We start from the raw sequence: 26,140 nt of genomic DNA, 5'->3' as shown, positions 1-26,140 counted from the left end.
TCTGCCAAAGCACCCGGATGTTCTGTCTCCACAAGCGGCGAAACTCTCTCGTGCAGTCTCGCTCCGAGCGCGACACAATAACAAGAAAAGCAAAAAATCGTCGTCGCCGTCGCTCGATGTCGCATGCAAGTGTGAACAGCAAGGATAGCGATCGCTTTTGCTTTCGTCGCTTCGTCGCGTCGCTTAGTCGCAAGTGTGAACGGGCCTTAACACATATCACATTTGTCAAATATGTAGGACTTGAGGAATAGACATACCTTGAGTCTGTTCGAAGTTTCGCCTTTTATTAACCAAGTCCGGCGCGAAGGCGAATGTCGTAACGACCATGCTGTACTTTGCGTGCACGATGTCTTCTGCAGCAGCAGCGACGGTGGCGACCTCTGGCGGCTTCTACAGGAGCACGCTGCGCTTAACGCAGCAGCTCAACCTCATCTTGTGGAAGAACCTGCTGGTGACGCAGCTGTACCACCACTACGTCATCACGGCGCTCGAGCTGCTGCTGCCCGGAGTGCTCTCGTACAGCTACTCCGTGTTCCAGTTCGACTTCTCGAAGGCGCTACCCGCCCAAGAGGGTCGAGCGAGACGGCACACGCTTCGAGAGGCCTTCCTCGGTACGCCAAGCACCACCTGTACTGTCGAGTGGCATGTGCCTTTCCTTATCCTGGCGACTTCTGTAACTATGATCGACGTCTAACCTCTAGAACCGTTTTTAAAGCAACGCTTTACTACTTTCGTCCAGCGGTCTCGCCGCAGCTGAGATGCACAACTTCACCTTTTTACCTCAGGCATTCCCCTGCGACACACCCCTCGAAGCCCATCGCGTGATTCGGCGGCCCCGCTTTCGGCCCTGCGCACAAGGCCCCGTTTTCAGTCGCTCTGCTCAACTGATCAGCTTAGCGGCGTGCGTTTGCGGGCGCTCAGATGAGCTGCAGCCGACCAACCCCGCCGCCTCCCACGCATGCGCCGCTGGGTCGTCTCGGGCTACGTGACACATCATACGCCAGGCGAAGAAGAACACTGCGTGTTGTAAATAAATGAGATGGGCGCAGGCAGAGGGCGATAGCTGGGGTGAGGAAGAAGACGAAGCTGCGCCCACTGCCTCGCTCAGAGTATGTTCCATGGCCTTACGAGAACGGGTGTCTGGGTCGGCCTTCCCTCTTGGATCCTCCATACGCTGGTGCCGTGAAACCCGGGATTCGAGGCACGAGTGGACCTGACTTTGGAACTGCAGCGGCTGCGAGGCTCGCGAGGCCTGCAACATTCGCGCCACTTGTTCAGGGAGGCCTTGCTCTCGACCGCTGCCCATCATGGCTCCTGCCCAAGCCGACCCTCGTTTTTCTACGCCACCCCTTCCATTGGAACGCCTGAAGCTGCGCCGCAGGCTCCTGCGAGAGAAAATCACAGGGCTCATTACGGCAATCGACGCCCTTCTCCAGGACCCGGCTCCGCACATGACCGATCTGACCGCCAACATTTACCACTTCCACGACACGCCGAGCGGGATACGGGCCCTCAACGCTGCAATTCAAGGAAACCTGACCGGCGACAAGCTGAAGGAAGACATTGCCGTATCCCAGCATTTTGACGACAAAATGCGCTCCTGTCAAACGCGCGTGCTGCTCCACCCGCTTGGAAAAGCCGTTGTGAATTCAGCCGCTGGTGGCTACGTCCGAACCACCTGGAGGAGTGACAATCGAGAGCGCATGGGTGTTCCCATCGTACCGCAAAACACCCACTTTGTCTCTCTTCGGACGGTTCAGCCAGAGACGCGCCAACAACAGCCCGAGCACACCATGCACGACGGACACGCAGCCAGCATAAGTTCGTCCATTTGGATGGCGCCTGGTAACTCTGCTGTCAACGCCACTCACGGTGAGGCTCCTGTAACGAAACCGTGTACAGTGAAAGCAGAGGACCACACCCAGCGTCAATTGACTGTCCCGATCTACCCTCAAAGTACCATCCTCGCCGTGTTCCCCGACAGTGAGAGCATGCTGCTTTTGAGCGACAGGAATGAGGCGCAGGGTGACAATAAGGCAGACGCGTTCCTGCCGTCCTCTTCTACAACCGATGGCCGTGCCTTCCCGCCTTCTCGTAAGGCATATCCGCGTCCGCACCAGATCAAGGAGCTCAGTGATTATGGCGAGAGCGAGCACAGCGGGCCTCCTTGCCAGCTCAAGATATTGCCGCCTGGTGATACCACCCGCAGTATGCACCTAGATGACGCTCCTAAAGGAAAGAAAACCGCCCGTTTGAAGTCGCGACGGAAGGAATTGAATCGACGCCCACCTACCCGAACGAAGCTGAGGAGCCACGCCTTGCCTTACGTCATGGATAACTGCGACCGCATCCCAGCTAGATACCGAATATTTCCCCGAGTCTACAGATGCCCGCCCAAATCGACTCCTTCGCAAGTTTTGAAGCTCCGGCCGGCATACCGCTTCCGAATCTGGCACCTCCCCCGACTGTGTCGAATACGGCACAGCGCGGAATCACTGTCACTTCAACTAGACAGCTTGAGAACCGGAGGTAACAGCCATACGAACACCATGAATTATGCTAGACTTCTGTTTGCCCCAGCTACAGCCGTTTGCCCACCGACCAAGCAGTGCACCTTCTGGAACGTGCCCGTTATCAAGAATCACATAAAGATAGCCAAACTTATCTCGAAAGGCGGCGCATCGTCCGTCAAGACATCACGGCATTCATCGACTACGTTGAAGACCTTCTCCCAATGACGTGACCCTCAATCAGTGAGTTGAATGAGCTTGCTACCAAGTTAACAGTACTTCATGATGAACTACGCGAGATCAACCGAGAAGTGGAATATTCTGCAGACAGTGATAATCTGGAGGCCGAGTTTGAAAATGCATTCAACTTTGACTATCTAGTTTGTGTGGCGAAATCCAAGCTTGAACTTCAAATTATTGAAACAAAGAAAGCTCGAGAAAACCTAAGGACGTCTATCAAAGACCGAATTCAAGCAGAACATAGGAAACACCGGGAGAATCGGACCAGATATTTGGAAAGTGACGAATCATCAAATGCGAATCACACTCATGGAGCGCAAAACGATCAAGGCCGACAGGAAATGAAAGGGAGTTTTCCAGAGATAACGCGAATGGAAGCCAAGTATGTTGTATTTTCTCCCGAACAGACTGAATACAAAGAAGGGACCACTACCAATACATTCCTGGAACGAAAGGCAGTGATTCCTACCAGGACTGAACTATCGCAAACAAAAGAAACCATGAGGAACTTTCACATGGATGTCCTTATACCAGAGATGTCCCAAGAGAAGCCTTCTTGTGATGGGGAGACAGTGCTTCCAGTGACCAATGGTGGAGACGCCGATTGCTCTGGCGAATACAAAATGATAGAGTTGTTATGGCCCGAAGTACTTTGTTCTCCAATGATCAAACGTAAGGCGCTGGGAAAGCAACACATGCGAAAGAAAGAGATTACAAAAAACAATTGGTCAATAACAGAGGTCCTGAAAAATAGTTGTGCTCATAATTTTCCAAAGTTTGAAAACAATCACCCTTGCCAACTGACATTAGAATACGAAGGAAGCATATTCACCCTTATGCAGGAAGACGCACAGTGAATCACTGCTCAAAAGGCAGAACTGCAACAGCAGCGAACACTAGAAACCGAACCGTGCGCTCTGAAAAGACCCGCAACGAGAGTACGACTCACGTGCACCCGGCTGCTACAAGGAAAAATGACTTGTGGAAACCGAAAGAAATACCTGCAACCCGGACAAGCAAAAGACTGCATCAAGGGGATGCACTACCTTGGTTCAGAGGTCCACAAAAGCCAAGGCATTGTTTCCATCGATGGAGGTGGAAGCCGACATGTGTTGAACTCTTTTGGCCCACTCGGACATGAAATTAGCTCTCCATGGACTGGACACCTTCTTGGCCACGAACCATACTCATTGCCGCGCGGGGGAGGATGTTGTGAAATAAGTGGATAGCCTTCGCGAGAGAAGGCTATCCACTTATTTCACAACATCCTCCTTTCTCCACACTGCGTTCGCCGCGAATGAAAGCGAGGCGGGCCTCCTTCCGTGAGCGTTGTACGGGACGGAATGGCATTGAGCCGTGTTCGGCGATACAGCTACTTTAAAGATAAATCAAGTGAAACCAAGACTCAAACAGATTAAGCTAAGCTTTTGATTTGCATATCCAAGGTTAGCTGAGCTAAGCCACAGCCATTTTTTTAACAAACCCTTTCTAAAATATTAAGCGTTATCTCTTGTCGTCGGAAAAGTCGTCGGAAAATTGCTAAAAGTAGCCTGTAATGTGGCCACTTTGAACTCAAGGTTTGAAACGCAGACAGAAAAATCACCATTTAAAGAAAGCCTATGCTAGCAGTTTCTTTTCGATATAGGCTTGTCGCCTGCCCGGTATTTGGCCGGCCCGACTGATTTTTTCGACAGCGGGCAAGTTGCCGGTCCGTATCGTGCCGCGATTATTTTTGCGTTTTATAAACCTCAAATAAGCAACTATGACGACAAATATGTGTCAAGCTGCGCAAAGACACGCGTACAGAGAAAATACGTGGGCGAGGGCGCTCCCTGAGATGGAGGGGGACCAAGAGTATACGAACAACACAACGAAATGCCGCCGCCGCCGCGGCCAGGTGGCATAGTATTGAGTATTGCATATTATTGTGCGTGTAGGTACATATGAATATCAAATGCATTATGTCATATGAATTGCATACTCTTTTAACGTTCGTTTGTTGGATTCAGATGCAAAGAAAAGCTTTTAATGTAGGAAGTATGTGCAGTCACATTTCAGTCCAGCACATTCAGAACATTAACCAATAGCTCAGTTTCTTTCAGTACAAACGCTGTTGTTGATTTCTCTAGGAAAACGCTACAATAAATTGAATTGCATGTCGAGATAGCATAGCGTCTTTTTTTCAACACAAATTTAACCTTCTAAATACCCCCCCCCCCCCTTCTTGAGGTACCGGTTTTTCTTTTTTTGCGGATAAACGTGGCAACCCCACTTCGATGGCCTGCGTAGAAAAAAAAAAAGCGGAAAGTTCGCGATGTAGCGACACTGGATAAGAAATATAATTTGCTACTGATCCGAAAAATAATAGTGGTTCTCCGTTGTATCCTAAGAAAGCTGAAATATGTTAGTATACTCGGGTACAACTTAAGAACAGAAACGGAAGTTGCCGCTGTGCCTCATCACCACAGCCGGATGTTACTTCGCGCAGCGTAAGTAGTGCGTTTCTGGGGATATTTTGAACATGGCATGATCCGTATCTGTGATTTTTTGGACTTAATATGCTTATAAACTACTGCAGCGACAACAAAAAACCTACGTGAGAAAAGGCAGACGATATCATGCATTCATTGCATTGTCCTTTCAAAATGCGTGCGTCCGTTGACATCCGGGTCCGTCGCTTAGGCGTGGTGATACCGTACATCAGCTATTGCCGTTCTTAACTTGTTTCCGAGTATATATTGTTGTGACCGAGTGGGGGCACCCGATCCGAGCTCCGTGGCCTCCGACATACGAGTGGTAGCGTGTATGATGCGAGCGGCCAGCCGCTGTTGCAGCCGTGAAGAAGTCCAGAAGCAGTAGGCTAACGTAACTGTTTACTTCATAGTGAGAGGTGAGCCGAAGCCAAAAAAAAAAAAAACAATGCTCCGACGGGCGAGGTTACAATACAGGACTCGAGCAGAGCGACAGCATGGATTCGCTGCTCAAACAGGAATGGTTTACAACGCTTGCGGGGGTCTATTTATACCCAAAAGCGGTAACGGTCAAAACGCCAACAAGCCAAAACACGCCACGAACGTCACAGACACACACAACGCTCTTTCCAGAGTTCGTAAGTCGTCGGTAGCCTCGGCGCACGTTGAGTCCGAGAGAGGGGAGAGAGGAGGACTCCGCTGAGTTCGCGGGGCCTCTGTGTCCTTGAAGAGCGTTGAGACGAGCCTCGCCGGCAGCCGCCGAAGTTTTGAAATGCGCCGAAAGCGAAGCGTCTGCCTCGGCTTGCCGAAACTTGTCACCGACATGGTGGCGCCTGACGGCGGAAAGGCGCACGCAGTGGCTTCGCCGCACAGCCGAGGAGTGATGCGGGAAAGTACGGCGGCGCTGGCCGATTCGTAACAATATGTAAAGTATTCAGGAGCATGAATGACCATAGTACTTGCGTTCTCTGCACACTGTTTTTCACCCTTTCACTCCCTCCTTACATTCTCGCTGGGGGAGAAGGGGGGGGGGGGGGGGGGGCGTCAAACACGCTTCCCCCCCTTCGCATGGTATCGCCAAAGCACCCGTGAACTGCCTAAACATCGCTCTTCAAACTGACGGCGTTGCTTGAAGTCTCCCACGCGATTCTTAAGGTACATGGTGGATATTAAAAAAAAATTGTGTTTGATCCCTCTTTTATAGGAATCGGCAAAACACTAGACTGCAGGGGGCCTTTGCAGAAGCAGTTGAATGTTAAAGGAACCTCTTTCATGTGCGACGAGTTCGTGAGCCTGACCCCGCCAGACGAAGTGCCTCAATTCACGCGTGTCCCCCGTACACGAAGGCGCTTGCATCGAAGCGCCAACTGTGGGCGCATATTGGCGTCATGATGCGCTACTTCGCTTCGCCTCTCCTAGACGGGAGCACCATATAATTGCGTCATAGCGAAAGACATAAGGCGCGTTCGTGCAGCTGTTCACGTCTCCATTCATAGCGCAGTGGCCAGAGAGTTGTGGGCTCGAAACCGGCGCCGCCGCGTCAATTTCACTTTTTATGGGGACGTCACGTCTGTGGCGGATCTCACGTCACGGAGATCTTCGTGTACCCGGGCATAAAACACTTTCGTGTCAAAAACCGACACAACGTGTTTCGTACTGTGCCGGTAAGCAGCACTGTACGTTGCTGTGTTTTTGGTGACACTAACTCCCTTGGTAGTATTATCCACTTTCCCGTATCGTTTCAATTTTCTTGTTCCGTCTGGCTTCTAGTTTCGTCTTGAGGACTGAAAAGCACTGAACGACCAAATAAGGCCGTTTTACTTGAATGTAAGGTGTCAGAAGAACCGGAAATATACAAATAACCATCAGCGCTCAGAAGAGCCTTAAATTAGCCAAGTCGTTTAGCCAAGTCACCACGAGCCTCTAAAAATCACCACTTTAGCGGCAAATCGCCAAACCTGGCAATCTTGCAGGCAGGGAGTCTTTTCCCTTTCACAGTTGCAGTGTTGCCAGATTGTCACTTCACCTTTTTCGCTCATTCCGAAGAAAAAAAGTTTCCTTTCCTTTTTTGCCGCGAACAGTTCATTCAGAAACGCTTCAAGAACAACAATACGAGTAATATTTAGTCAGATTATTATTTATTCGTATAAACAATAACTATTGAAGTACTTTTGTAAGTGTGATTAATCGGTTGGAAGAAGGGTCAGCTAAAGGTCAATGAAGCTACATTCGACAAGAGCAAACTCAACGGGCCCGTATGTATGGGGCGAGGAGGGATGCTGCGAAAAATCGGGCATAACGTCGAACGCGTGCACTGTGCGTTGATTAGCATTTTCTGTGCGGATTAGACTACGTGCCTCCCGGGCACCTTCCTCAATTTTCCGGCGCTTTGATTGTATTCGTCATAATGTGTAGTGTTCGGCTGCCACCTCTGAATAGGGAGAAGCCTTCGTTCTGCAGTGCACTTAATAAGGCTGATGAATGAATGAATGAATGAATGAATGAAAAGACGTCGAGGTTGATGAGTTAAATAAGCGTATACAACTTTTAGGCGCATGCCTCAAAATGTGTGCGCCCTTGCATCTCCTTCTTTCCCCTTCGACTAGGAAGCGTTGCAACGCCTCGAGATTTCTTTAACAAGTAGCCCAGATGCAATCTTTCTTCTACAATGGTTCAACAAATACATTGAATCTTGCATCGACAATTGTCACATAAAGCGGTGCTGCAGCGACCTTCAAAATGTTTGTGAGTTGGGCGAGTTGGTGAATGTTTTAATGATGACCCTACAGTGACTTCACCCCCATTTGTACACGATCAGGATAGGCGGCACTCTAGGGGGCCCTTTCGCACGCACTGCGAGATCATGATGCGGCTGGCGGAGTAACGAATTCTTCGCGCATATATCCACAGGCGGAAGGTCGGCTAACCTAACTTTTCTCTCTCGCGCAGTTTACTGGACGTCAGCTCCGGAGCCTTTATTGCCGCCCGACTTGATGCGGAAATTCGACGGCCCGACGCTGCAAACAGCGAACACGACCACCATGGAGCAGCAAAAGGTGCGACTAAACGGCGAAACACACGTGTGGAGAAAGATGCGTTTTGAAACTTGTTTTTTTCCTCTACAAAACCGGTCGTGCAGACGATTAGTCTTCCCGACCACTGCCGGACCGGTTTGCGGAGAGGGAAAAACGAATGGGGAAACGCGCCGTTCTAGCGCTCAATCTTTCTGCCGGGGCCGGAATGCAGTGACGCGGATGTACCGCGCATAGGAGAATTCGAATTGTGTCCGAGAAAACCGGGTCATGGAAAACGGGTGCTTTCCCCTCTTGCGAAGTTGCCACCGCATCGCTGGCAACCCGTTGTTGCATTCGGGAAAGCGTCTCAGCACCGGGCTCCGTCGCCTCCTTCATGCGTGTGGTAGCGCGGGGGTAAGCGGCCAGCAAAATGTTGCTGCCTTGGAGATGACGACAAGAAGCCGAAGGCGAGCTTAACTGGTTTACTACATGGCGAGAGATGAGCCGAAGCAAGACATGAACAATGCCCTTACGGGCGAGGTTACAGTACCGGACTCGAGCAGAGTGTCAGCATCTATTCACTGCTCCAAAACGAATACACTTCTGCGCTTGAGGCACCGTATTTATACCCGAAGCGCTAACGGGTAAACAAGTTCTCCTCCTGCTTTTTGCACACGGCACGAACATAGTACGGACACGCACCCAGAGTTCGTGAGGAGTAGGTAGTAGCGGCGCACGCTGAGTCTGAGAGAGTGGGGAGAGGATATCTCGGCTCCGGCGTCCATGTCTACCGGGAAAGTCGCGGCAAGTCGCGTTTGCTGCCGCCGAAGTTTGAATCACGCCGACAGCGAGGCGCCCTTGCGCCGGCCGTTCTGCGGCACGTTGCGGCTTGTCCTAGGCAGCTTTAGTACGCACCGGGGACTTCGCAAAACTTTGCAGGACGCGCGAACATCCTTGCGACGCGCGGAATCGTAACATCCCCTTCTCGACAGCCGCAAAGATCATCGGTAAAACCGAAAGCGGCCGTTTGCACATACCTCTTTTCCGTGATTAAATTGGCTGAAACATGAACAAAGGTTAGTTGTGTATAGTGTAAAGAATAGCGAATAAAACTGAGGGATGACTACAAAAAGACGGTGCGGTTTTACTGCCGCCTGCTTGATATTCGGTGCTTCTTCCCTTCTGAAACGTTCCGTATGTACAGCAATATGAGAATACGTGATTTATATATTTATTTATTTATTTATTTATTGAGGTTTAACGCGCAGACGCTACGCAGGGGATGAGGCACGCCGTAATGGAGGGCTCTGGATTAATTTTGACCACCTGCGATCTTTAACGATTATGGGAATACGGAGTTGGCCGCCACAAAAGGAGGAATATTTTTTTAGAAACACGTGGTTATTAGTGAACACTATTCGAAAATGTTTACACCGCTTTTAGTTCTATAAAGCTTCTGGAAAAAGCAAATCATTGTCCATATGAATTCTCTATATACGGAGTATATGGGAAACATACGGAGCATGTCGCCCTTTATTTAAAATAGAAACACGAAAACTGTGGAAACGTTCTTATTGCGAGAAATCGTCTTATTTTACTGTTTTGTGAAAGAATATCTGCTTTACTCGCGCCTCAGCGCGTTTATTCTCTGTGATCTTCGCATTCCCGTAGTTACGTATATACGGAACGTTTCAGCGGGGGTTAGTCTTATTTGAATTATCTATGGCAGTGATTCTCAAATGGGGGTCCGCGGACCCCTGGGGGTCCGCGAGAGCATTTGAGGGGTCCGCGAAGCCCACCTCAAAGCTTTTACTCCCGCCATTCTTTTCTTTATTTTGCCAGCACTTTCTTGCAATACAAAAAATGTAGCTTTGTCGCATTACATGTACGTTTAGTTTCTCCGCGTAGCTATTTTAACAACTGCTTTTTGCCCGACAAGCCAGCTATGAGAAGGAAAAAAGCATACACAGAAGAGGCAATATATAGGTGTTGAGAAGAATTTTAGATTCAAGACCAGATTGTTTAACATGATGCGCATCGTCATTAGCGTCAACCATAAAAGGCGGGCATCGAATAAGTGTGTAGGCTACGTAAGCTGCAAGTATAAATTGTTTGACGTTTTGACACCAAACAACATATGCTCCATCGTGGGGTCCCCCATCACTTTAGCTAGCCCAAAAGGGGTCCCCGGGGCAGTCACGGCTGAGAACCACTGATCTATGGCATTACAATGTACAAAGAAACTTTTGTTGATAGCCGCTCTACAAGGACTTGGAAATTCCCTTTTGTGGGTATACGGTACTGAGGTGCGGTATTTTGGTAGTTCGCGAGATCAGACGGTATGCCAGTGGCACTGTGAAAAATGGGAGAGCGGTAGTATGGCAGCTCTGTATTCAGAAAAACGGCAAAGGAAATGCTTTCCCACTGCACCGAACGCCTGCAAGTGAGTGCGTTACGAGAAAGATTCACCACGTCACCACGGAAGTTGAATAACGCACGAATGCTGTTGGGTCACAACGCGGCTCTTCAGCACTACGTGAAATTGCGGCAGCCGCTTGTAGCGTCTCTGAAACGCAACACCGCAGAGTTTAATGTCTGTTAGGCTCGAACAAATGGAATCAAATAAAATCAGTTTATTTTCCACAAGTGGATGGCTCCTCGGGTAGTAGCCACTTTTACAGCTTGACGAAGCCCGAGGAACAGGTACACCAGCCAACGGATGCAATCGGTTTGCATGTCACACAGAAACAAGAGCAAACACATTCCACGACAAAAAAGAAAAAAAAAATCTCCACGTGTTCTATATTTGCTAAAATAAAAACAACAAAAATTTTTGTTCATTCATATTTTCTTGAGTATTCAATCTAAAATTACGTTTGAACACATAAATACATTTACATAGACACATTCACAAATATATTTATATGCCTATACATATTCCATGAATGTATACACATCACATATGCACATACGTCAATAAGCAAAACTGAGAAAGTAAGGAATATATAAACAGCAAATAATGTGAGAGTCAAAGATGAAACGAAGATAAAACACTGATACTTCTGTCATATCGGACTTGTGCACAATATAGGAATACTCTTTGCACGCGTAGGACAGTAATTATTCACATTATAGTTACCTCTTGTTCAGACTCTCGAAAAATAAAAGATGTTAATCGGAAAGATGTTACATCTCACGCGATGTCCCTCATTTCCGTTACGGTTCGAAGAACACTGACGTGCATCTCCTCCGATTTGCAGGTGGACCTGTTCAAGGACGGTGCGTCCGGCTACGTGCTCGCCTCGCTGCCCCTAGTGCTCGTGCTCACCATTCCGATGCCCGGCTTCGCTTACCGCATCTCGCTCGAGCTCACCAGTGGCGCCAAGGTGCGCTTCCTGCCCCCTCCCCGGTGGCCCTTTCACTTTGAAAACCCACCGCTATTGCAGATAGCGCTAATTCTGACGCGGGTGAACGCGTTTAAACCGAGCTTGTCGAACGCTAGCTCGGTTTTCGCGCCGGGAGCACGGAGTGAAGGCGCACGAACTAAACACAGATGCTGCTCGGCGCAGTCGGTACGAAGGTTCAGTCAATTTGCATGCGTCCAGTGCCACTCTGTATCAATAGAGAAGTTTTGTAGCGTAAGCTACACTGGCCGAGTTTGAGCAGTTTCGCGTGGACCTTGAAAGGCCATGCTGCGCAAGCGTGAGGAGCATCGGATTGGATCGGATTGGATTGGATTGCAATAAATTGGATTGGATTGAATTGTATTGAAAATGCAATCCAATTGGACTACGGGTGTGTAGAGAATTGGGTCTGCCCGTTCGCCGGTCTGCGTATTCCAGAGGAGTGACGTCATAGCCGCGGCAGACGCACTGGTGCCGGCGCGTGCCCAGCTGTAAGCCTCCCGTTGTGCAGTAGCCAAGTCTGAAGCTGCGCCGGACCCGCTTCATAGCCGCTTCGCGTGGCTCCTGGAGAGCCGTGCTGAGATTGGTCTAGGAGCTTTGACTGGACTGAACTGTACCGGACTGGATTGGGCTGGACTGGACTGCACTGGATTGAATTGGATTGGATTGGATTGGAAACTGTTTCAGCAGCAGTAAGCAAGATAATCAGCTAATCCTAGACAACCAGGAAACCTAAGAATAACCAGCTGAACCTTAGCTCACGCTACATATATCCTGGCATAGCCGAGCTAACGCACTGCTAATTTTTAGCACTCCGTATGCTCCGTCTGTTCCGTTGGTACCGTTCGTACCAGGACTCAACAGCGCCTGCGTGCGCGGGAACACCGAGAATAATGTTTATTAGCACTCCGTATGCTCCGTTCGTTCCGTTCGTACCATGTTGACCGTGACCCGACTGCGCCTGCGCGCGCGGTCAAGGCGAGAACGGAACGGACGGAGCATCTTCATCCCTATCATCATCAGCAGCAGCAGCAACAGCAGCCTGTCTACGCCCACTGCTGGGCACAGGCCTCTCCCATAGATCTCCAATTATCCAGACCGTGTGCTAACTACGACCAATTTATACCCGCAAACTTTTTGATTTCATCTGCCCACCTAACTTTCTGCCGCCTCCTGCCACGCTTGCCTTTTCTAGTAGTCCACTCTGTTGCTTTTAGTGACCAACGGTTACCTTGCCTTCGCATGGCGCATTCTCAGCATGACCAGAGTCCCTCAAAGCATTGAAGGACTCTGGTATGACGGAGCAAACGGAGTGCTAAAACTAGAAGCCCTCTGTATGCTCCGTTCGGTCAGTTCATACCCGTCTGGGAACTTACGCATTCGTTTCGGTAGGGTTGATTAGCCCCCGGGCCGGCCCTCGCCATGCGCGCTCATTCGCTACGGTGTGTGTGTGTGTGTGTGTGGGAGCAGGGGGGGGGGGGGGGTACTCCTCGCCGTGTCCGCGTGCGAAGACGCAGTTAGGTTCCTGTCTACATGGTACGAACGGAACGAACGGAGCATAGGGAGTGCTAAAACACTATTTTCTGATGGTACGCGCCCTTACTCCTTTCTCTCTCCGCATACCTCTGTTTAGAACAGGAAGGAACGAATGATTAGACGCTTTCACTGCGCAAGCGCACGAGGCGCTACTGGCGTGACCTTGTGTGAGCTTGAAGCCACGTTGACGGAACGACGAGTCTCCTCGGTGTGCACACGGAGTAATACTCATCAAATGAAAAATTGCGCCTCGCCTAAAGGCGTGAGACGCAATATAGTTATCGTACTCGGCGATGGGGAGGACCCTGAAGTGCGCTGCGCACCATTAAAAGCGTGCGCGCGCTACGACATATTGCACCCCCTAGCGCTTGGCGTCATCGCCTGCCTGTCGCTCCTGCTCGCACGCCACCTGTCTGTCGGGTCAGCACCTTACGATCCCGTGTGTTACAGTGGGGCCGCAAGGTGGCGCTGCAGGATTTTCGAGAACGGTAGGATTTCCGAGAACCAGAGAACGGTAGGACGTTTGGCCTTAGCACTTAGGCGCGCATGGAAAAACAACTAACGAAGCAGTACAGGGAGATATGGGCTGGGCGTCGTTTGAAGTTAGAGAAGCACAGAGTAAAATATGTTTTGAGATGAGGTTGAGAGCAATAGATCAACGAAGGTGGGCAGCTAAGGTTTTTAGGTACCTATACTTGAAAAGCGCGGACACGCAGTGATTAAGGAAGACTAGAAGACTAACGATCAAATACGGAAAGAACAGTGGAGAATCCAAAACAGCCAAGGTAACCAAAAAAAGAGGCAAGGCAGATTGAAACGAATAAATAGAGAGAACAAATGGAAGCTAAAACGTCCTTAGAGATGTACAGGGCTGAGAAATTGAACATCAGAAAGGAAAATTTTTATAATTCCCAGGGCAGTGATTTGCTTTTTGAGGCAAGAGCAGGTTGCTTGCGAACTAAGAGCTTTGAGGGGAAGTGTTCACAAAATGATGGGGTATGGTGATCTGCGGAAAAGAAACAGGAACTATGCGGCACATAGTGTTAGAATGTGAGGGTATCCATCCAAATCTACATGAGGGAAATATTCGGCTTCCAGACGCTCTAGGATTTAAGGGTAGCACAGAGGAAGTTAACTTCAAGGCTGTCCAGGGGACGAAAAGAAGATTAGAATGCTGGTGGACGAAAAGCAGAGAGGGGAATATTGCCTGGGACAGGTGCACCTGTAACAAAAAAAAAGTATTTTGTGCCTAATAAGCTTTTTGTGCCTGCCCTAAGCAGCGCTAGTATTAAACCAAGAGTATAAAACATAGGTATATTAGTCCTTTTAGGTAAGATGACATGCCATCACCCCGCTACAAAGGTGGAAACAATAGAAATCATCATCATCATATATATATACAATGCCCTGCAAATACGCGACGCTGCATTTAAGTGCAGAGAGGATTGGGAGGAAGCCCTGAAAAGCAGCGGCCCCTCTGTCCAACTCCGGGTGTTCCGGAGGACCTACGAAATGGCAGAGGGCCACGGCCTTTCTGTCCCTACGTGGGATCGGCCTGCAACTACAACCCCAAAGTAGTTACTTAGGACTATAAAATGAAAGTTCTTTGTCTGTCTGTCGTTTTTGCAGGACCTAATGGAAGCGAATGGCATGAGCAACGTGGTCTACTGGATGGGCAGCTTTCTGGTGGAGCTGACAAAGATGCACATCATGCTGATTCCCATGCTGCTGCTTTACGGCTTTGGCCCCGGGGGACGAAAGCACTCGGGGGGCATCTTCGACCACACCACCGTCGACATCCAGCTGGTCTTCGCCATGCTCTTCTTCGCCTCGTCCGTGGCGGTCGGCATGCTCGTAGCCACCGTCGCAACACGACGTAAGCGCTTATCTCACTTCTTCGTCAGCTCGCACAACCCATTCCCTCCCCGTAAATTGAGTTCCTGTATATAGCTCCCCTTGGGGAGCAGATTTGCGCTTCCATCCGCCATCTTGAGTTCTAGGTCGTGCGGGAAAGCCACCCGTCCCCCTCGTAGGAGCTGCCGCTGGGCCACCGCGCGAGCGGCAGTGGCGCGGAGGAGTGGCGAGGAGTGGCCAGTCGAAAACTGGCGCACGATATTCGGCCGCTTATCAGATCATCGGCCGCCGCTGCCGCCGCTTCCACAACCGCCGATGCACAGTTGAGCAGAACTGACTGAATACGGGGTCTTGTGCGCAGAACTGAAAGCGGGCTTTTTGTCGAACTGGAACCCGCGGCATGTGGCAGTCAGACGCGCAACTCTTGCGCTACGCGATATACAGGAACTCTACCCGTAAACGCTCGTTCACGCCATCTCGCTGCAGTAGAGAACGCGGGAAACGGATTATCGAACGGTTCTCGACGACATGGTTCATTTTTGTTGCATGTTTATTGTCAGAGATAACGGCAACTCTGTGGCTTTCGAGCGAGATGTGCAAAAGGTGGTTGCCTGACACGCACGGGAAAAGCTGCGCACTTAGCCCCTCGTGTCCTAAAGCAGTGATTTTTCCGCTTTCCACAACGAAGTTTAACTCGGCTAATCATTATAATAGCGTAAATGGAGATATTTGGTCAATGCCAGAATAATTAGTATTCAAACTTATATAAATACCGACAGAGCGATAAGTTAAAACCGAGATACAACACAACCTGACAGCTTTACAAGGCCTTGCAACTTTGAAAAGAAGACTTCCACACTACCCAGTAGCGGTCCCAGAGTTTTTTTTTTTTTTTTTTTTTTTTTTTTGGGGGGGGGGGGTGGATAATAAAGAACCGCTCCCCTTTTTGTGCCAATTCTGCGGAGGAGGTGGTAACCATGCAGGCGTGTGCGCGTATGCCGTGTGAACGCACAAATCACTTAACGACAGAGTGGTTTTTGGCGCCCCTTAGGCGGTGCAACGGCTGGCTAGAGCCCGCATTTCTGACGGTCGCAACACGTTTGCGGCCTCGCACAAGTGGGATTTAACCTCGCGCAAGTGGAATGCTTAAAAAAACTAAAAATAAGAAGCTGAGGACCTCTTTGGGAGGGGGGGGGGGGGAAGGGAGGGGGGGCGATCACCCCCTTCGCCCTCCCTTGGGATCGCCACTGACACTACCCAACTATAGATAAACAGAAAACTGGTTAGTACATACTCCTCGTCTAAATACTGGTCAACAACGTTTGTCATAGACTTTACCCTATCTTTTGTACGACTTCAAAGTTGATGGTTTTGATTTGTTTTCTTGTTCTTACCGGGACCTCCGGCTCATGTATAGTGTATAAGTTCGACGCCTTCCTTTATCTATGATTTCCTGCTATGCCGTGTTTTGTATTTTCACTAAAACATGTTTTATTGTTCTTGTTTTTTTTCTTCTTCTTCTCCCGAGGAATGGGGAAGGTTTTTTTCTTGCAGTGTGTTCAGTTCATTTATAATGCCACTTACATGAATTTTACTGATGTGCGACTGTGATGCTGCGCCGAACAAAATAAATCAGGGGCTGTGGACTCGTCAAGCTGCCTGGGAGCTGCTTTTTTCCCGCCGCCCTTCCATCTACCGCGTATGATGCCAAATAAACATGATCGGATTTGATTTGATTTGAAAAAAGAATTTTAAAAACCAAAAAGTACAAAACTGAAAAAGTACAAAAATGAGCTAAAGGAATTCATTCATTCATTCATTCATTCATTCATTCATTCATTCATTCATTCATTCATTCATTCATTCATTCATTCATTCATTCATTCATTCATTCATCTTATAACTCCTGCCGCGCAGAACGAAGGCAAAAGAATAGAATCCTCGAAAGGAATCACAAAAACACCAATAAGAAAATTGTGGATATGTAGAAATTTGGTGAGGCCCTACATTTCCACAAAAACGAATAAGTGGCGAAGTTAAGACATTTGGTCTTTATAGTAGTGTAAGCGGAATATAATTGGTCGAAGAGAACTTCAAAAGACAACAAGGACAAAGAATTGAAGTTCACTCATTTAGTCGCCATAACAGTGTAAATGTACATCGCTGGCAGAAAGAGACGACGGCAAACTACAAAACAATAAAACAACCCAAAGTAATTGGCTACTCGTAGTCATACATGGCTGCGAAAAACTGCAAAAAAAGATGCAAGCCACGCTCTTTGTGCCATGCAGTACTGGTGTCGTTTATCGAATCCCGCTGGCCTGCCGTAAACGTTATATTGACCAGACGGGGCTATGCCTGAATAACAGACCTGGAGAGCATCGCTCAGCAGTATTGGCTGTAATAGGAGGGGGTCACTTGGCCGACCATTGTCGGAGGTGCAAATGCACTCCAGCATTCGAAAAAAAAAAAAACACAGGTCTTGCACAGGTCACGTAGCCATCGCGAACGTGAAATCTACGAGGCATATTGTATTGATCAAGAAGGCGACGAGTGTAACAGCACCCCTTCTGCGGCATTGTCCACTAAAGAAGTGAGGTTCATGGAGCAAAGATTAGCCCGCACACGTGTTGATGAAAGCATTCTGACGGGCTAGTTGGGCTGTGTGGTGTCTCTTCTTCTGTTGTCCCGTCCTTGTAGCGCAATTTTATTCCCATCCTGTCGAAGAATAAGCGCCCATTTTCTGCCTCCCTTTTCTTTTTTGGCGCGGTCGCCGTTGGCATACTGCGTACGCGTATTTTGTAATGAATTCAGTTGATGTCTAGCGTTCGTCCTGTGATTTTCTTACTATTGTGGTCCGTCTTTTGCACTAGTAAGACGTACTCAGAAGCGAAAAACTCGCAATTAAGGCAAGCGTCGTAAGCATCCTCGCTCACGTTAGTAGAAAATAATCTGAATTTCTGCAAATACCTCGCAGCGGGCGTGGCCGCTGTGACGGGGGTGGTTATGTCGCTCACGACCACGCTGCTGCCCGTGGTGGCGCTGGCGGGCCAGTCGGTGCAGTACGTGGACTTGACGCAAGAGCTGCACCTGCTGAGCTGCCTCTTCCCCGACGTGGCGCTCACCTACGCGCTCACCATCATGCACATCAACGACGAGAGGGCGCAGCACGAGATCAACACGGCCAACCTGGACAGCTTCACCCTGCACAACGTCACGCTGTACAAGCTGGTGCACGCCATGGTCGTCACGCTGTGCGGCTGCCTGCTGGCCGCCATGTACGTCGACCGCGTCTGGCCCAGCAGCAACAGGGTGCCGGAGGGGCCGCTCTTCTTCCTCGATGTGAGTGGCTCGGAAACGCTGTATGCTGTGGGGGTCGCGACTTGCACGCGAAACCCTTTCTGGCTAGCTTCCCATCGCGGCTGGCGTTGCACAATGCGCCTCGCTCACGCGACGAGAGCCATACGGGAGGGCGCCAGCGACCGGAGGGTCAGTTGTCGCCAGGGTGGAGGCATTGACCCTTTTCCCCCCTGCCTTGCTTGAGAACCAGTTCTTCCTCCCTACTAACGCCACCAAATGGGGAGGTCTGGTGGGTTGTCGCATGACGAGAGGGCGGTCTCTGGTATTGGGGGATACAGTAGCGCGCGGACGTTTCGGCGCGCTGGTCAGCACATGGGGAACGCGCCACAAACGGACGCTTCCGGGCGAGCTCTGAGACTGCACCCACGCTCGCACGCGCGGCGCAACGCTGCTCCGGTATTCAATCGGTGAGTCGAACCATCTCGATCTCTAGCGTTGTTTAATGCTTCGCTCCTAGTGTTACCGTTATGGCCTACGATTAGTCTGTATGCAGTGTATTTGATTTGCACATTTCAATAAATGCTGCCATTAACACCGGCGTGCGTCGTCTCCTTCGTTCTAACACGATTCTCAACGGTGGTGTCTACGGCGATGTTATTAATCGCCGTCACATTGGCCTCGAGGCAATACTTTGCGTTCGGTTAGGTAGCGTTTGTTAACGTGCAACACAGTCATGTGCTTAGCACGTACAAGTACCGTCATCCTGCGGAGCCTGACGTAACGAGTGACGGCGCACTCACACGGTTGCCTGCATGCGAGCTTCACCAGTGATTACAAGCAAATTCGGATGTCTTTACTCAAAGATGTGGTGGGAGGTCAGAGAGAGAGAGAGAGAGAGAGAGAGAGAGAGAGAGAGAGAGAGAGAGAGAGACATATAGACTAGTATACAGTAAAATCTCGTTAAATCGAACTCGAAGGGGACCACAAAATTGTTCGAAATAAGCGGAGTTCGAATTAGCTGGTGGGCGCTAGAGCGAATGGACATCGTGCCACACTGCGCGGGCAAAACACAAAGAAGCCATGTCTGGACTCGTTATCGCGAACTAGGCGCTACCACACGTTCGTGGCAAGTGATTTCGTAAACAATGTTCGCGGAGCTCGAACAGCGAAGAAAATTAATTGATCTAATGTCGAAATGATGACGCTTTTTATGCTTGAACACACGTCTATTCACATTACAGGGTCAAGGCAATCAAAATTAAAAATACTCGGTCGATTACTTTCATTTCGGGCCGACTCCTAAATCGACATCTTCTGCGAGGAGCGATGGAAATTAGAGGATCCCAGTTCGAATTAACCGTTTTGGATACCGATGCGTTCGAATTACTGGGAGTTTTCTTCCTTTGAAATATACAGGGCTGTGCCGGGACCGGGGCGTCAGTTCGAAGTAACTGTAAGTTCGAATTAACGAGCTTTTACTGCAGATGTGTTTCTGCACCGATCTGGTGGCTTGTTTCTCTCCGTTTCCTTCGTTTCCCTAATATTTTAAGGCTCCTGCATTCATGCGCAAAAAAAAAAAAGAAAAACAGTTAGACTACTTTTTCTGTCCCCTGCGTGGGAGTTCGTTCGTGCGGACAACAATTAATGACCAAATGTGTGCGAATGGTTCCGGTAAATCCGACAGTACGTAACCGAGAATTTTGTTTGCTTCCCATGAGACCACAGCCCAAGTACTGGAGCGTGATCCGTCTGCCCGTAGCCAACCCGAAGATCTTTGAGAGTCAGCCTGCTGATGGAAGCACGGAAGCCGTCCCACTCGGCATCCAACCCTTCTTGGTTGTCCACAAAGTTACCAAGGTACACCCACACGTGCCAATGGACACACTAACGTGGAACCTAGGGAGGGGCGAAGCATGTAGTGTATAAGTGTATTCAAAGATTGAGTCTTTCTTTTGCCACATGGCGCGAGCTGATTGGGCGCCGGAGAAGCGCCGGTGGGAGGAGCAATCACGCGCTTGCTGAGTTGGTGGCGCCCTCTCTTGCGTTGAGCAGGATTTAAGCAATTAAAGGAGGGACAGACTAGCCGTAAGTTGTCTTCGTGTCGCACGCCGCAGCATGCTAAGAAGTATGCTTTACAGACGAAAACCCGGCGTTTGAAACCAACTTAGAGACGTAATTTAACAAGTTTCTATTATAATGCAATCAAATCCTGATAATTCCTGTATTTTAAGTTAGTTTAAATCATGTTAGCTTATTTTGAACCGCTTTTGCCAATTATACATTGTTTTTTGACCATCGTTTGACAACTTGATTTACCGTGACATGAGACGACGACAGGAGACGCCGGCAGCCCGAGCCCCTAAAAGAAAGGGATTATGGTTAGGTTCTGCGGCCGTCAGACACAGTGTCGCATATAGCTTGTTACATTCCTGCTAAAGGACTGAGATGAGGCGACATGCAGGCAGCCAGTAAGTAAGGTATTGACCTGGTCATCGCTGGGCGTCCAGAAAAACTGACATCATCGGAGTGCGCCCAGTATTGCGGATCTCTGTTAACCGTAATGGCCCACAGCAGCGAATGATTTCGTTTGCCTTCTTCAGTTGCCCATCCCAAAAATCACGGGCAAAATACAACCTCATCTTTGTATCTCGTCCCTTCGTTTTCCACCTCATCCCCCGTAGTTTTAAACCGACTGTCGTAGAAGCCAGCACAGGCACTGCAACTGGCTGTAGAGCCTTCCCAATTTTTTCCCGCGTTGGCTCGCCTGGCGCCCTTAAAGCGCCATAGGGGTTTTCGGTTTCACGGGTTTATTCCCAAGAGGGCCCTCATCGAGTGGCCGCGCCTGCACAGGTGATCCAGACGGGGTGCTCTTCCAAGACAGTCCTCAACGCCGTGAGCCTGCGGACGTACGCGGAGCACGTGACGGTGCTGCTAGGCACCAACAGCAGCGGCAAGTCGTTGATCCTGAAGATCGCGATGGGCCTGAGCAGACCCAGCGGCGGCACCGTGTACGTGGGCGGCAGCTCCCTGGACGTGCGCTGCGACCAGGCCGCCATCCGACGGCTGCTGGGCTACTGCCCCGAGCGCATCGCCCTGCTGGAGGACCTCAGCGTCGAGGAGAACCTCGTCTTCTTCGCGGGCCTCAAAGACATGAACGCCCGCAAGGCGCGCAACGAAGTGCAGCTCTCTCTCTTCGAGTTCCGCTTCTACGACCACCGCGGCACGGTCGTCCGCGACCTCGGCTACAACGACCGGCGCTGCCTGCAACTCGCCATCGCCATGATCGGCTCGCCGCAGGTGACATCTGCACATCGCGGCGGGCTTTGTTCTCGGGGAAAACGAGGGCGCGCAAAGAATGCCAAGAAAAAGAAATGGCCGCGTATTTGCTTACCTGGCTGCAAATGTCGTCGAAAGACCGGTGTCTTCTGTCGCCCCTGTCACGTAACTTCCTCTACCCCACATTCTTCTAATACGATTAATGCAATGTCTAATTTATCGACTTTATTTTCCCGTGCTCGCACTGCTCGCACGCCATCTCGTAGGGAGGCGCGCAACCTAGCCATCTTGATTCACGGCCGGACTGGACTTTCCTTCCGAAGGGAGTCGAGTCCGGCCGTGCTTGTTTTCAGAACTTTGCGTCTTATTTTTTTATTTACTGAGGTGGAAAACATTTTAGCGTGTATTCCTAATTATAAGACCGTTTTTTCTGTCGGTTAGGTACTGACATGGGCGTCTGCAGGGGGGCGCGAAGGTGGCAGCTGCCTCTCCCCCCCCCCGAAAGTCACACCAGGACTTGCCCCCTCCACTCGGCCCTCTCCATTTCCCCCGCAATGTAACGGGTTTGCCCCTAGCTCTCAAGACAAAATCCTGCCGACGCCCATGGGTACCGACCCTTCGCATCAAACACGCCTCGGTCTTCCTTGGCGCTGCATAAATCGAGTATGTATGACATGCGGCAGTGGTTTTAGGGGTTTGGAACGGTACTGCCTCTATTTACTTGTTGTTGAAAATTTGTTTCATCTGTTACGCGGTCGGGGGTGAAACGAAAGACAGACACAGACCAAAATTTTCGTGCATCAGAAGCCCAAGAGAATTAAACCAGAAAACAAAACATTCTGGAGAAACGACAGCAAATGGCGAAACATGATTATGACTGAACACTTCTTGTTTTGTGTGCCTCAGGTAGCGGGGGTACACATTCTTTGAAAACTCGATTAGCTTTCTTTAATGCGGAGCAGTGTTTACCCAACTCACCCTGACATCCCAATGTATACGTCTTGCCATGGCTTTGCAATAAGCGCGCGCACGCACGCACGCGCAGACACACGCACGTGCAAAGACAGACAGACAGACAGACAGACAGACAGACAGACAGACAGACAGACAGACAGACAGACAGACAGACAGACAGACAGACAGACAGACAGACAGACAGACAGACAGACAGACAGACAGACAGACAGACAGACGGACGGACGGACGGTGTAGAATCAATGCCGTTGGGAATCCAGCATTGTCCATCACCGGAAAACACTCGTGGAGGTCGACCGAGCAAAGGGTGGAAGGTGTGCATACAATGGGCTGTGGTAACAAGTCAACGCTGCCTTAGAAGGGAGATCAGTCAACTTGAGGCGCGCTTTGCCACTTGCAGCGCGTGATCTGTTACAGTTAGTTAGTTGAAGCTTTTATTTCATAGGAAGTCCAAAGCCAATGAGGGGGTGGTTGGGGCTGAAATGGGAAGGGGGATATATGGAGCATGATCAGTTTCAGTTCCTATTTCACACTTCAACTCTTCTCAGTTCACTATTTGTTACATGTCAAATAAGGCACTGAGTAACGCAGTAGAAAGGTTTTGTGATAATAGACTAGGATTAAATGTGTCCCAAACTACATATATTATATTGTCACGCAGCCAAAGATGACGCAGTTGACTCGAAGCTAAAACAAGTTTATTGGAGCGAACTTGTGCTCCCCTTACAACTCAGATAACACAGAGGCGGCGGAGAAACAGTCAACAAAGTGACGTGCCTATAGGCGAGTGCCGGAGAATCGAATACCGCGGCTTCTGCTCTGCAGGCGTTTCATCTTCCGGCACGCGTGGTTCTCGAACCGTTGATTTACATCCAGAACATCGTAGATGAAAGAAGATTATTCTAGGCTAGTGACGTTAGGGCGAAACAGACTCCTTATCTGAATGAGATAGCCATGCGGCGGAAAAATAAAGAATGGAAGACGCGCTTCGCTTGGGACACACTGCAGATAACAGAGCCAGACGCGGCCGGGCAGTAAAACAATAAATAAATAAACCCATACATGGTTCACAGCAATATTTTCATCCCGAAAGAAACGCATTCCGAAAAGAAACCTAAAATTATCCGCATCTACAGTTTCAGAAGTTGTGTCAGGATCATGTTATCTTGTAACATTGGAAAAGAGAATGCATTATACAGCCCATTATAAATAACATCTGTTCAGGGCTCAGAAAAGCCTGTTTTAGCATGGCTTCATATAAGCACGGCTTCGAACGTTAAGAATGCTATATGTTAGCATATTTTATTGTCATTTAACGTACTGTATATAGTAGTGGGGGTATACTTATCCATCGCACCTAGACACCATCATAACAAAAAGAGCTGTCAGTAGTATCACCTTTTCCAAACGTACGGTGCACTCTGCTTCAATCTTTAAAAAGCTAGGTATTATGTCGTTCTTAGTTGCCAGAGACTACAAAACCGCCTGTTGTGGGGGCCAAGCCCCTCAAATCGGGGCGAGGAGGCGCTAGCGACGTCCTCCTCCTTGGTGGGACGAGGGCGATCCTTGCGCGCTTCCCTCCTCTCCCTACGAGGCGATGGGGGATGCGCGCAGGAGCGCAGCGATCGCACGGTACGTAAATGCCCTTCGGCCACTTTTGACCGTTTCTTGCATTGGCCGTTGTTTCCCACTTCCGTGGGTCACGGCAACCACCGTGTCGATTTGCGCATGCCTTGACTTGCGTCAGTGCGTTTATATAGGATGTCCGACGAGTCTCGGCGGGTATATTCCACTCATTGGTGGGTTGCCCCCGCGTCCGCGATGTGACGGCTTGCGCCGTCTGAGGTCAGCGGACGAGCGCCGATGCCGCCCGGTTGAGTCCAGTGGCTTGAAATGTGTAGCGGCCACAGAGAGAGCCCCCTTCCCCTACGTCAGCGAGCATTGCGGCCGGCGGACGCTAACTGCTGGACGTCTACGGGCAGGGCACACGCTGACGGCTGTATGCCCCGGGGGCTAGGTGCGTAGTGCAGTATAGCGTTTGATCGTGGTTTCCCGCGTAATAAACCCCTGTACTATGAAATATCTCGCTTACATGTGAAGTGACTGACAACGTACACTCGCGGCGAGAGTCGTGGCTCGCTCTCGAACCCGTTGTGGGCAGAGTCTCTCTGCAGGGCAGTTCGGTGCTGCGCGAGAGCAGTGAGAATAACGACGGCGCGTTATACTATTACTCTATTCTGTTCCTTAATGCTAATGTCAAGGATTAAGGATAGTAAGAATGCCCGCACTGTATAACCTTTGAAATACAAATGAATTATATCTCCCTAAAAAGAAACCAGACACCAAGCAAGCAGAAACTTCAACATTCCACCTGTCAACAATTTATGGTCAATGCACAGAAAACTACATTGGAATGAAAATATGGAATAGCCTCCCCATCACTGAAAAGCAGACCACTAATTTCCGTCTTGTATTAAAAACCATATTGTAAAAAATGACCCTGAGCTTTAGTACAATACAAAAATCATCACCTGTAAATATTTCAGCCTGATTCTTTCAAGGTCTTTTTGGTAATTGCCATATACTACGTAGATTTTGTGGGAACTGAATTGGTTTCCACCTTTTGTTGTGCGCACATATTATTGTCAATCCTGCGCATTTGGTTTATGTCGTATAACCTGAGTCGGTATTTGTGTACAACCGTATTGCTCGGGCCCACTACTAGGAGCCTTGATGAGGGCCCACGAGTTTTTGACACAAATGCTTGCTTTCAAAATGCGTGAAGGGAAAATTATTGAATTGAATTGAAATTGCCTCAGTCAAGATAACAATAATTCAAACTTGCGCAAAAAGAATTTAAGCTTAGCTCCCGTTAATATAATGGACACAACAGCTGTTCAAGTTACCAGGGGATTTCTTAGATCAATGTCAACCACTTACGGCATGACTTTCGAAGAAGGAAAAAAAATGACAGAATTCGTCCACGATGCGATTGAGTGATAAGAACTGGAATTATCTTGAATAGTATTAACTATTTCAAGCTACTTGGAATAATTTGAAATTTATTTGAAGTATTCCGGAATACCCTAAATTGCTTCATATTGCCAGGATATTACGTATAATTTCTGAAGATATGTATTGCTTGATATTGAAGTTTAGTAAGAGATTAATTAGGATTAATCAAAATTTCGTTATTTTACCAGATTTTTCTGGTAATTATTTGACACAATTGGTAATAATCTGAATTACTTTATATTAACGTAGATTACTTGGAAGATATCTGGAATCGCTTGCAATTACTTGAGTGTGCGTGTGTGCGTGGGCGTATTACGAGGCCAAAAAGACGAACCTATCGCGATATCAGGGTGAGGCAGGTAAACTATGCCTCGCATAAAGGAAGAGGTGTAATTTGTGAAATAAAGGACCACCACCACCCAAAGAATGCAAAACAACAAACTTTCAGCGCTAATCATCTTTCGCCATCTCCTGTCGGGCTTCGTAGAAACGCTATTTACGAATGTCCTTCTGGACGAAGTCTGACGAGCTGCCTTCCTGTTGTC

General features: G+C 49.3%; 1 protein-coding gene across 1 annotated transcript in view; it reads left to right on the top strand.

Moving 5' to 3' along the window:
- Positions 1-346: 346 nt before the first annotated feature.
- The window catches only part of LOC144146235 (phospholipid-transporting ATPase ABCA3-like), a 51,895-nt gene continuing 26,101 nt past the window's right edge, over positions 347-26,140 (top strand). Inside the window, exons 1-8 of the mRNA XM_077678199.1 lie at positions 347-646; positions 1,437-2,208; positions 8,171-8,277; positions 11,496-11,621; positions 14,805-15,051; positions 18,007-18,371; positions 20,055-20,186; positions 21,180-21,626. Coding sequence (XP_077534325.1) covers positions 347-646; positions 1,437-2,208; positions 8,171-8,277; positions 11,496-11,621; positions 14,805-15,051; positions 18,007-18,371; positions 20,055-20,186; positions 21,180-21,626 — 2,496 coding nt within the window. The remainder of the gene's footprint in view (positions 647-1,436; positions 2,209-8,170; positions 8,278-11,495; positions 11,622-14,804; positions 15,052-18,006; positions 18,372-20,054; positions 20,187-21,179; positions 21,627-26,140) is intronic.

Source organism: Haemaphysalis longicornis, unplaced genomic scaffold (assembly GCF_048455015.1).
Source record: "Haemaphysalis longicornis isolate Haplotype H1 unplaced genomic scaffold, Haemaphysalis longicornis Haplotype H1 scaffold_7, whole genome shotgun sequence".
Lineage (NCBI taxonomy): Eukaryota > Metazoa > Arthropoda > Arachnida > Ixodida > Ixodidae > Haemaphysalis > Haemaphysalis longicornis.
Note: the sequence above shows the minus strand (reverse complement) of the source record. Positions and strands in the feature narration are given on the sequence as shown.